Here is a 13089-nt window from a genome sequence, read left to right on the forward strand (position 1 = left end):
TTATAAACCTGCTACTCAAACCGGTATACTCTATGAGAGAGCAGAGTACAAAGTCAAGAAACTTCTAGGTCAAATAGTTGTACCCTATAAAAAAGGCTCTGTTCTCCATGGTCCACTGGAGCAAAACCATTCATGCAAACAGAGGCAAGGGCAAGAACAGAGGGCATGGATGCCAATATGAACTCGGGTTTTCCAGAGTACTGTATGAGGTTACTTCAGGAGGGATGGCGCTCTCTCATCCTTTAACTTCTGAAAGCCCATATCCAGGTTTATTTATGTGTCTGTGGATGTGTCTGTGTGTGAGTACATGCATGTAACTGTGTCCTTGGAAGCCAACTCAGATCACCTGGGGCTGTGAGCCACTGAACTTTGTTTTGTGTAATTTTTGAGATTAAAACACAATTATATCATGTCTCCCTTCCCTTTCCTCCCTCCAAAGGGCTACCATTTCTTTTTTCTTTTTTTCTGAGCTGGGGACCGAACCCAGGGCCTTGCGCTTGCTAGGCAAGCACTCTACCACTGAGCTAAATCCCCAACCCCAGGACTACCATTTCTTAAGTGGCCTGTTTCTGTGGTCTTCTAGAGTCAAAAGCACCACCAATGAAGAGACAATGGCATTTATCCACTAATGTGAAACTAATCAAGAAAGGGACCATGCTTATTTTCATTATGCTCTGATTAAAAATTTGTACTTCAGTACATCTTACAGGAGGGGCTTTTTACTTTGCAAATAAAACTTAACAATTCAGTATCACATCACTGCTTAAATGCTTTCTTCCTATTCCTACTTCTTTCCTGGCCCATCTGTAAGGTCAAAGCAAGACATGACCTACTAATAAGCAACGACATTAAAAACCACAAAGATTACATTACTTCCCAATTTCCTTACAAGCACAGCTTTGAAATAGCTTAGCTGGGAGGAGAAGGGGGGAAGGGAGGTAGAGTGCCCAGAAAGGCTTAAGAGTCCTTGTTCACAGCAGCAGAGTCTTTCTGTAATGGATCACTGATCACAACCCAGCTTGAACAGCTTCAAGTGAATAAAACTGAGGAAGACAATTCAGAAGCTGGAAGTATAATAAACTTAAACACAATAAACAAGCAAATGTAATAAAAATTTCTTTTAAAGGTAAAGTTGACTACTCAGTACCTTAAAATAACAAACCTCTTTTGGAGAAGTCCTAAGTCAGATAGACAGACAGACAGGCTCATCCAGTTACAACCCACACAAAGGTATGTTTATAGGTATTGGCCTGAATCTGATTTGTATCATCATCATCACCACCACCACCACCACCACCACCACCACCACCACCACCACCACCACCACCATTACCACTTTCTTGTTGTTGTTGTTGTTATTATTATTACTATTGTTTTCTTCTTCTTATTATTGTTACTACTACTGCTGCTGCTGCTGTCCTTTTTGAGACCAGGTCTTGCTATATGAACAGGCTGGCCCCAGACTCATGGAGATCCAGATCCACCTGCCTCTGGATCCTAAGTGCAGGGATTAAAGGCTTGTGTGCCAGCACACCCAGCTTTGAATCTGATTGTTTAATAAGCATGTGGGAGACACCAATAATACATAATTGTTTCTGAAAATCAAGTGGGACAAACCCCCAAAATGCAAACAAAGCACACTAAGATTTACAAAATGCAATTAAATAGTGCTCAAGGGGAACTTTACAGCTGGAATTGTTACTTAAAAAATTAAAGACTTGGGCTGGGGATTTAGCTCAGTGGTAGAGCGCTTACCTAGGAAGCGCAAAGCCCTGGGTTCGGTCCCCAGCTCAAAAATAAATAAATAAAATAAAATAAAATAAAAGACTTTATACTGGGCATATAAGCCTGTAAGCCCACCAGTAGAAAGGCTGAATCAGCAGGACAGAGTAATTTAGTGTAGGGTACACAGCAAGTCCTAAACCCACTTTAAGAAGACATCGAAAGGACAAGTCAGCTGGTGCAGTGCATCCTTCCAATGCTGAGCCCTGAGCGAAGGCAGAAAGACCACACATTTAAGATCACACTTAAGACCTGGCTTCAAAACAACTAAACTCTAGGCCAGCCAAGGCTGCTAAGTGAGAATCTGTCTCACAAACCAACAGAAAGTAACAACACAGCCGCGGTCTGAGGTGGCTGCTGTAGAGCACTCTCCCAGCTGGCCGCATTAGGCCCTGGGTAACAGACGAGAACCCAGGAAGAGGAGGAAGCAGCTAGAGCAAACTAATCTTAAGTAACAAGTAGAAATATTAGAGCAAAAATCAATTGAAGGCTAACAAACTGACAATCTTCAACTGAACTAAGAAAAAAAGGGAAGAAATCAGTTTAAATTAGAAAGGAATCAGGCAAAGCAAAAGATCTTAGAGAAACAACATGATAAAATATGAACTACATTCCAAGGTATTAAGACAGAAAAAAGGGACTAATTTTCCACATTCCCAACCTGACTGATGGGGTAAAAAAAAAAAAAAAGAAAAAAAAAAAAGAAAAAAAAAATCTCAATGTCTACAGAAGGTGACCAGATTAAGAATTTTAAAAGCTAACAAAAGATTAATAAATACCATTACAGTGCTAAGAAAGAATTCAGATCAAGTCCTTACAAATTCTTTGCAAAAATTAGGACTCATTTGCCTTCGTATGAATTGCCCTCATACCAAAACTGGCAAAAAAAAAAAAAAAAAGTCTAAGAAAAGCATAGAACAAGACCTCTAATGAACACAGACACACAGACACTAATACCAGCAGCTAAATCTAGTAATACAGGGGTAGAAACTATATACAACGACTGGATTCTGCCTAGAGTAAATCGCTTTTACCTAGAAACCCACCTTTCTTCTTTGACATTCTCATTATGAATAACATAGCTACCCTATTCTACTTCTGTAAATAGCTTAATTCTCCTGAACGTTAATTCTATCTGGTGTTTATTTGTTCCCTATAATCCTAATGCCTGTGAAAATTTGACATTTCTTGAGGTTTTCAAGAAATATTCGCTTAACTGCAACCATATCTATCTATCTATATATATCTTCTTAGTTCCGACACTGCAAGGCATTACTTACCCAAGATCGTCAGGCTTTGCTGTGCTTGCTGGCAAAGAGAAAAGGTAACATCTTATTAGTCCAGTCTGAATGACAAATTGCTGTGCTATTTAAAGTAAGACCTTGACTAAGTGCTCTGTAAAAACTTACTTCTCGACCACAGGCTGTGCGCAGGCCTGGCCAGTAAGGCCAACAGCAGCAACCACCGCCAGTGTCTGTTCTCTTATTTACTGCCGTGGGCCTGAGTGTGTGTGTGTGTGGGTAGGTGCACACGAGCGCAGTGTACCTGGAGTTCCAAAGGCAGCATCAGATCCCTTGGAGCTGGAGTTATAAGCGCCTGTGAGCCACTTGATATGGGTGCTGGAACCGAATTCAGGTCTTCTGCAAAAGCCGTATGCTCTCTTAACTACTAAGTCATCCATCTTTCCAGCACCCTACTCTACGTTCACATTTATTTTATTTAGAAGCTTGTGTATGTGAGTGCGTGTGTATGGGCAGGTGCCTGAGAGCAAAGGGGTAAGATTCCCCTGAGCTGGAGCTCCAGGCGACAGTGACTCATCGGACACAGGCTAAGACCCTCTGGAGGAGCGCATCTGCTTCTAACTGCTGAATCATCTCTGCAGCCCAACATCTATTCGTCTTAAAATTCCATTAAAAATGTCTTTCTGTGTTTGCACGTCAGTGTCACAGAGCATGTGTAAGATCAAAAAACAACTCGTGGGAGTCCATTTTCTTCTGCTGAAATGGCCTGGGCCCTGCAGGTCAAACTCAGGTCAGGCTCAGTGACGAGAAACTGCACTCATGAGCTCGGCTGCCAGCCACATCTGTCTTTTAAACAAACTGACTTTCTCTAAGTCTCCTGGACCATGGCAACTGATTCTGAGTTCTGTCAGTAGAAGGATGAGATAATAAGGCTTTAAACCATCACGGAATTATTTAACTCAGAATCATATATTTAAATTCACAACCACAACAAAAACTGAGTATAGATAAGGCAAAAACATGAATTTAAAAACCACTGCTAGAGACAGCTCGCGGCAGATGTGTCGTGAGTGGTGCTAACGACCTGACGTAGACATGCTTAAATTCATTTGTATTTTAGAAACCAAACATACGCTTTAATTTATGTATAATGTTAACTATGCACTTCTTACACAGTTGAAATCTCTTAAGTGCCAGACAACACTTATGAATTTGTAAATATCTATGCATGACAGACATTGATAAAATTTTATTTAGTGAGATTTCTCATTAGTAAATTGTAATATGGAACAATATCATTTACTCATCTTTATTTTATATTATTTGTTTTTCCAAGAGAGGGTTTCTCTGTGTAACAGTCCCAGCTGTCCTGAAAGTAACTTTGTTAAAAACAAGCAAACAAATAAACAAACAAACCGCGAAAGTACCTTTGTAGACCAGGCTGGTATCTGACAGATCTGTCTGCCTCTCCTTCCGGAGTGTGGGATTAAAGGCATACACCATCACACCCAGTTTTCATTTACTCACTTATATTGCCTTATTGTCTGTGTCTTTTGTGTGAAAACACATATCATGGTGTGTGCATATGTGCGTAGGTGTGCATAAAAAATAATTCCTTTCATTCTGTAGGTCTTGGAGAATGACTCAGGTCATTAGACTTGGCAGCTCAGGGCACTTACCTCGTAAGCCACCTAACCAGCCTAACAGAGAAAAATTCTTATTGAAAACTTCTTTGGGCCGGGAGGGATGGCTTAGTGGTTAAGAGTACTTGCTGCTCCTCCTGAGGTCTTGTCTCAAGTCTCAGTACCCAAACCAGGCAGCTCACAACTGGCCTTCATAGGGGACATCAAACGCCACACATGCATGTTTCCATGTGTGCATAGGTACACATATACAAGTAAAAAAATTTAAATGTATTCATTACACGCTAATATTAAAAAATATCCAAGAGGATCAACTGGCATTTCATCACGAGATTGGAAAGGCACGAGAGAGAAAACACCACCCTAGTGTAGATACGCTAAGTGCAACACTGCCCAGAGCATCTGCACTGAGATTGCTACTGAGTTTAACCTCAGCCAAATACAGGGGCCATTATAAGCAGCTTAGGAAAGCCCTACAAAGATATTTTCAGTTATCTAAAACAGACTTGAGAAGACCCGGGCAGCTTCCTCCCAGCAAACAGGAAGTGGAGTACATGAAGACGGGCAAGGAGGGACGAGCCTGTGGAGCAGGGCCACACTTCACCTTTCACTTGCAGGGTCCGTCGGGAATATCGCTTGCTGGGCCTTCTTTCAAATGAGGTCGATCTTCTTGCTTTATTAGTTTTTGTGGTCTGATACTCTGTTTTTCCACTAAAATAATTGAAGCAAGTCAACAGGAAAACAGTATGAGGCAACCAGACACACAGGTAAATGTCTACACTCATATTATCCCGTGAAGCATGCTGAAGGAAACTACTACCATCAATAGTTTTGGATAATTTTCTCTTTATCCAAATACTTTTTTATTCTCTAGGCTTTGGTGAAATATGTAACAATAATATAGGATTTCTTCTAAACATATATATCATCTATACAAATACCTATATATCACCTATTAAAACGGAAGAAAATGCCCATGCTATCAGGGAAGCACCCTCTCCTTTCCTCAACATTTCCATAGTTCATCTTTTGCAGTCCTGTGGATTAAACTTCAGGCCTTACACGCATTAGGCAAGCACTCTACCAATGGGCTATATCTTCAGTCCCAATTCCAGGTACCTTTTCTGTGATTATCTCCACAAAAAAAAGTCTAGATATGCTTTTAAAACCACTACTGTACTTCTTTCGTTTCCAGCTAAGAAAATTCCCCACATTTCTGACATGGGAGAACTGAGATCATCTTAAGACTCTCTAGGGCTGACTTGTTACATCATTGGCACTGTCACCCAGCTTTAACTGAAGACCCAACTGACCCGCTACTCAAACACAGCATGGACATTTCCAGCTCATAACAGAGGAGTTGGAAAAGTCAACTGGTCTTCAGCCACAGTAGTATTCAATACTAATGTCCCATACATTTTCTGTATGAGATGAAAACCTGTCAAATGGACAATCTACCTTGTTACATAAATTTAAATTGTGGCTTATTATGTATAAAATGTGTCAATATAAATATCAGTAATATAACTGATTTCCCATTTAGTCAAGAAATTATTAACAATAACATTACTTCTTTAAAAATTTTGGCTAATGGATATATTTGACAACATTTTATTTCCTGTCTTGTTTCTGTCTCAGTAAAATCAAAAGTTATGAGTATTTTTCTGGCCTGAATGCAAGAGTAAATGATGTGAAAATGTAGGGAAATGGACCTGTATCTAAATCGTGATCCTAGTCGAATGAATCCCGATCGATGAGAACCCTTTTGGACAGGTCCTCGGAGTCGGAAGAAGGCATGGTGTTCCACAGCACACTTCCATAAGTGTTTGCAGGCTTTAGGATGATCCAATCTAAAGACGAAGGTATGCTCTTGTTCTTTGCCCTGAAAAAGACAAAGAAAGCAGTGTTTATTACATCAACTGGCCATGTCTTCCATTGCTGCAAGGGAAAGACAACCAACCAATACCAAAGGGCAGCTAACCAAGCATGTGCCACAGGCCTATGATCCCAGCAAACAGAAGGAACGCCACCAGGTCAAGGCCAACCCTGCATACACAGTAAATGCCAGGCCAGCTGGACAGAAAAGAAAACAATGAAGGCGCTGGAGGATGGCTCGGTGGTTAAGGGTAGGCACCACTCTTTGAGGACACGTCTGGTTCCCAGCACTCATATCAGACAACTCCTAACAGCCTGTAACTCCAGCTCTACACCTAACGCTCTCCAAGGTCATCTGCACTAAGCACCCACCCACACCCTGAACACTTAATTGAAAATAAAATAAACCTTAAAGAACAATAAAGTCTCTACTTTGTTCTCTGAAATGGTTTGGTGGGATGGGTGAGTTTGGCACTAGCCACCTAGTCTTGTCAGATAGGTAAGTGCCAGGCTCAGTAGAGACCCTCATGCAAACAGGTAAGGTGGTGAGTAATCAACATTGGGATCTGGCCACATGAACACGTACATGTGTACCTCCATACACAATTCCATATGAACATGTACATGTGTACCATACACAATTCCATATGAACATGTATACACAACACACATGAAAAGCCCAGGATCATGTGCTAAGCCACCGGCATGGAAGCCTTTAGTTCCAGCACTCAGGAGGCAGAGGCAGGTGGTGCTCTCAGTTAGAGGTCAACCCTTGTCTACAGAGCAAGATCCAGGACAGCCATAGCTATACAGAGAAACCCTGTCATCAAATACTAAAAACCAAACCAAACCAAACCAAACCAAACCAAACCAACCAACCAACCAACCAAACAAACAACCAACCAACCAAACAAACAAACAACCAAACAACCAAACAAACAAAGAAACAAACAAACAAACAAAAACCCAGCATGTGCTTTAGTAAATCTTAAGGCATGCTAAAGCTAGATGTGGTGTTCTATGCCTGGAATCCCAGAACCCAGAAGATAGGATAGAGGGGTCTCCACAAGTTTGAGGCCTGAGTTCCAACACATCCAGGACTATAGAGCGAAAACCTGTCTCAAAAACAAAGTCAAAAAACCAAACAAAAAACTCCCAAATGAGACAAAGAACAAGATTATCAATTAAATTATGACCACATATCCCCAAATACATAATTATCTTATTTTTTCATATATTCTATCTGTAATACATAATTATCCTATTTTTTCATATATTCTATCTGCAGTGGTTTAAATAGGAATGGCCCCCACAGATTCATATGCTTGAATGCTTGGCCCATAGGGAGTGGCACTAATACCAGCCGTGGCCTTATTGGAATAGGTGTGGCCTTGTCTGAAGAAGTGTGTCACTGTGGGGAGGCTTTGTGGTCTTATGAACTCAAGTCTGGCCAGTGTGACAATATTCTTTTGTGTTTGGATCAAGATGTAGAACCCAGCACCATGCCTGCCTCCATGCCACCCTGCTTCCACCTTGACTGTAGTGGATGAAGCCTCTGAAACTGTAAGCCAGACCCAGTTAAATACTCTCTTTTTCTAAGAGTTGGGGTGGTCATGGTAGTAACTTTAAAATCAAAACCAAGAGCACATCTATACTTACACAAAGAGGGAAGTGATAGTAATATAAACTATTTTCAGGAAGGACCTCTTCAGGGGCCTCTGAGGTGACTCATTAGTTAGAAGCAAAAACAAAAACAAAAAAACAAACAAAAAACAAAAACAAACAAATAAATAAAAATAAACATAACAGAACTTGGAACCTTTGTATTTCCTGTGACTTGTCCCTGGTTTTATGAAACACATCTAGGAAAATATAAACAAGAGAGAAAAAATGAAATCATCCAAAATTAAAACTACCCTTCCAACAAAAGGCAAAACAGCTTGAAATCTGCCCTACTCCTTATTTTATTTCAAACAAAAAAACAAATAAAAAAAGGGGGGGGAGGACTAGCGGGGAGGCAGTGTGGGTGATCTGATGACAAGACATCATATGCAGGTAGGAAATTCTCAAATACAAAATTTGCTTTAAAAGACCTAAATATACAAACTACTCCCACAAACATTCACTATAGCACTATAAAGTTTTTTGTGTCAATTCTGTACTTTTCTCAGTTATGAATCATTTTATTTCATGAAAATGGCCCCATGAGCACTCCTATCTAGCTATCTTTACAGACTTGCCGAGATCATGTATTCCTGTTACCACTAACCAACCACACTATTAAAATAACTTCCCCAGGGGGTTGGGGATTTAGCTCAGTGGTAGAGCGCTTGCCTAGGAAGAGCAAGGCCCTGGGTTCGGTCCCCAGCTCCGAAAAAAAAAAAAAGAACCAAAAAAAAAAAAAAAAAAAAAAAAAAAACAACTTCCCCAATGGATAATCCCACTGCATTCTAATTCTCCGAGAATATGAATGCTTCTCATTCATTCTGTGAAGTAAAAAGCATTACACTGTGTCAGCCACAAGAATTCTGTTTTTATTTAATAAACAGGTTTAGAGTTGTAACAAGAAAAGATCAAGTGTACTGAGTGAAGAGCAGTGCTTCCCCTGAAAAACCGTTCTGATAAACTACCAACTATCTTACTAATGCCATACTCGGGGCTGTTCTTACAGAAGTGACCTGTCTGTATTAAAGAAGTTTAAGAAAAAGTACAGCTGTCTAAGGACCCACCTTAAGCTACAGTCTGACTCTTTCGGGCAGTTATGATGTTTATCAGGCCACATATACCCTTAACTATGGGAAATGTAAGAAGGCTCTTATCAAAATACAAGAGTCTTTTTACCTGATCTTTAACAATTAAAAGATGTGAAACTTAAAACACTAAGATTCTAAAATCTTATATCTTCCAAACTTCAGAAAATTGTTAGAACTGTTGCCTGCTGCTTATCACTTCTTACAGAAGAAAAAACAAAAGGTCAATTGTAAGCTGAATGGAAACACGAAAATATATTTGAATATGATAAAAGCTAAGAGAATATAATTTTAAATGGGAGAACACTGAAATTATATATTTAAAACAATGAACAAAAATAAGAAACCAGAGTTTGTTGTGAAGAATACCAGCAGGTGGATCTTTCTTATTTGTTTATTTGAGAGAGGGTCTTACTGGCCAAGGTTAACTAGTCTGGAACTCATTATGTAGAGGAGGATGGCTTTGAACTCAGAGATCCACTTGTCTGTGCCTACAGAGTATTGGGATAAAAACCAACTGGCTTATTCTTTTTACCAATTTCATTAGGAATTAAAGCATAGAGTCATCTAAATGCTGTACACTACAAAAACAAACAAAACAGAAAAACCACTGAAAGATAAAAGTTTTAAAGTTGCCCCCCCCTAGACACAAAGTTTAGAGCAGAAGAAACAGGTTAGGCCTCAGAACTGTATGTTCCAGGAAGCTTCTCCTAGGAACTAGTGGACCATGAAGTTAAACAATCTTGAGAAGCAGGAAGCAGCTTCTCCTAGGAAACAATCTTGAAAAACAGAGAGTCTTTCCTTGTGATTTTTCACTGTTATTCTACACACTTTCCAATGACGCCATCCCTGCCCCCTCGGGTTGTGGTTTCTCCCTTTAAATACCCCTTCTCCCAGCCTCTCGGGGTCGAACTCCACTGCCCTTCGTGGGATACAAGTCTCGACCCCAGTGTGCTGGTTTCTATCGATAAACCTCATGTGATTACAGCAAAGATGGTCTTGTGTGAGTTCTTGGGGGGGTCGCATTATCCCGAGACTTGAGTGAGGGTCTCTCCGATCTGGGGGTCTTTCACCACATGATAAACATTTAAGCTTGGTGGCACAAAATGACCTGAATGAGGTATTATACTTCCAAGTATGAGTAACACTAAGCTTCTGTTTTAAGGCTCTGCATAAATGGGGTACGACACCACCTGTTTACCACCTAAGAACTGTTAAGCAAGTAGTACAGCAGATTCCTACCTGATCATCATCTTCCACAACCACCAGAGTTAATTTATTCTTCTTAAAATCCAATCTGGTTATTTTGGGCCTGCAATAATATGAGACCAACAGTGAGATTAAGGGAAATCCTCTTCTGCATTAAGTAGGTTTCCCCATCTTAACTCTCAACACTGGTAAGGGAAGCACAGCCAGCCCCGCCTGCCAAAGTCTCTAAGGAAAAGAAGGCAAATACATATTTCAAAAGCAACCAACTGACAAAATGATGCTGCCCATCTATTAGACTTTAAAATTATAAAGGAAATAAGAAATACAGTGTATTTTGCACACCTAATGTGGCATAATAAATTCTGTAACCCTAGGCAAAATGTATCAAGAAAACAGCATAGGAATTAGATATAGCAAAAAGGCACTAAGTATTTTTGAAGGGCATAAAAGAAAGCATCTCTGATTATGATCTTTAGCTATATTTTTAGCAGCAACACCTGGAAATGAATTTGAGTGTAGGTGGAAAGGCTTGAAGCCAGCAGTCTTGACATGCTACAGAATGAGCAGCATAGGCCATCTTTAGCTCTTATCTGTAACATATGCCAAAACTCTGAATTAGTTCTAACAAAAGTGTAATAATGTAAATAGTTTCCCAATTCTATGCTTTAGGGTTATGAAATCTGTACAACTCTAAGTATGGAGACAGAAATTGGAAAACAGAAAGAGCCAAGCTTGAAATTAGGAACAGAAGCACTATCATCTCCCTCCCTTTCTGTGGAGGTCAGACAGCCTATGGAAGACACTGAGATGACAGCCACACTGGGGAAGGGTGGCGGTGGGGGGGGGGGGGTCATCGTTTAAGGAACATGCTATGTTGTAAGTACACAACACAAGATAAGAATACTAAGACATGCACTGACACACTGTGAAACTAATGGGCTACAGACGCGAGGCTGCCTCTGGGGAGAGAGGTTACAGAGGAGTAGTAAGAGAAAATAGGAAACAGTAACTTCCCTTGCAGACATCTCCTGATTCTGTTTCCACAACTTTTTCTTCATTAATTGATATAAATACATTGACTCATTCAAACAAGACAAGAGTGCCTCTGATATTTAACACTGCTTACCAGAAAAACAGGCCAATTTTGGTCTCTCCTTCAAAAACAAGGACTCCTGTTGGAGTCAGTCCCAAGCTATAGTCATTGCCATCTCTAGCCTAATTTAAGGAGAGAATAAAGTACATTGTGTTTGTATACACCAAGCAGGTTTCATGTTTTTATACAGGTGGCTCTTTTTTCACACTAAATATTAATTATACACAGGCTACTATTAATATTCCAGATGTTTCTGACAAACAATCCTCTTCAGGTTATAAAGTGTCAACCGTGCTCCCTAAACTACTTTTTAGAAAAGTCTCCTTAATAGCGAGCACTGGTGATATCAAACTGCATCAAATAATAAAAAGTAATCTAAAAATGTTTTTTTCTCAGTGTAAAAAAAAATCAACATTTATACTACAAGGATTATATATAATTCTTGGAACTTTAGTTTTCTCTTGTTTCATGATCAATTTTTCTTTAGATTCTAGTCTTTTGCTTTTTCTGTTGTTTGTTTTCTAAGATAGGGTCCCTCTACACATCACTGGCTGTCTTATGTAGACCAGGCTGTCCTTGAACTCAAAGAAATCCATCTGCCTATGCTTCTGCCTCCTGAATAACCAGACTAAAGGTGTGTGCTGCCTATCTCAGGTGACTCTAGTCTTTCAATCTCTAATTTCAACCATTTTACCTTACTACACATCCAAAATACTCACAGGTATTTTAATAGAAACTCTATGCCTTCTAAATACTGTAACATTCACAGTTGCCTTTAATCCTGGAACGATTTTTTAAAAATGCTTTGTTATTTAAAAAAAATATATATATATATGCACATTGAGGACACGTGTCTACAAAGTCCAGAAAAGGGGTGTCAGACCCCCTTGACCCCTTGAGCTGGAGTTACAGGTATTTGTGGAGCTTACCACAGGTGCTGAGAACTGAACTCAGGACTTCTACAAGAACAGCACAGGCTTGCTTATACCTGCTGAGCCATCCCTCTAGCTCCAGCATAACATTTTACAAAGGTACCACACACAGGCTCACCTTGACCACATGCATATCAACGCCATACATTTCCAGCCACTTGGCTTTATTCAGGTAATTGGTTTCAGCTTGTGCTGGTGTCTGACCTCTGAAATTTTAAATATAGTAATTATGAAATAATAAGCACACAGTGATTTTTTTTAAAGAGAGAAAAAAGTAAAATAATGATGGTGGTGATATTAAAAGTGTGATGAGTTACCTGTATTCCTTCCATTTCTCAAAAATAGCCAGTTCCATCTCTTCAGTCTGGGTGGGCACAAACCTGAACTCAGAGACCAGTTCAGGACTATGTTCAGCAAGATCATAGTCGCCAAGTTCAGCTACAGATACAAATTAACACAGTTATGTCATATTAGTAACACTAAGAAAATGCTTTAAAATTTTTTTGTAAACGAAGATTAAGAAGAATAGTAAAACTCCTTCTTAAGCTACCGGACATTCCCAAT

At 39.8% G+C, this 13089-nt stretch overlaps 1 protein-coding gene across 46 annotated transcripts in view; it reads right to left on the reverse strand.

Annotated features, from left to right (window-relative positions):
• The window catches only part of Epb41l5 (erythrocyte membrane protein band 4.1 like 5), a 116292-nt gene that overhangs the window by 71093 nt on the left and 32110 nt on the right, over positions 1-13089 (reverse strand). For all 46 annotated transcript variants that reach the window (XR_015635189.1, XR_015635190.1, XR_015635191.1 and 43 more), the window contains 7 exon segments: positions 12843-12963; positions 12644-12731; positions 11627-11715; positions 10534-10603; positions 6379-6548; positions 5271-5377; positions 3063-3090 (listed from right to left, as the gene is read on the reverse strand). Coding sequence is in view for 38 of the 46 variants with exons in the window: in XM_087580581.1 (XP_087436707.1) it covers positions 3063-3090; positions 5271-5377; positions 6379-6548; positions 10534-10603; positions 11627-11715; positions 12644-12731; positions 12843-12963 (673 nt within the window). In the remaining 8 variants the exon portion in view is untranslated.

The sequence above is a fragment of the Rattus norvegicus genome, chromosome 13 (genome assembly GCF_021556685.1).
Source record: "Rattus norvegicus strain SHRSP/BbbUtx chromosome 13, alternate assembly SHRSP_T2T, whole genome shotgun sequence".
Classification (NCBI taxonomy): domain Eukaryota; kingdom Metazoa; phylum Chordata; class Mammalia; order Rodentia; family Muridae; genus Rattus; species Rattus norvegicus.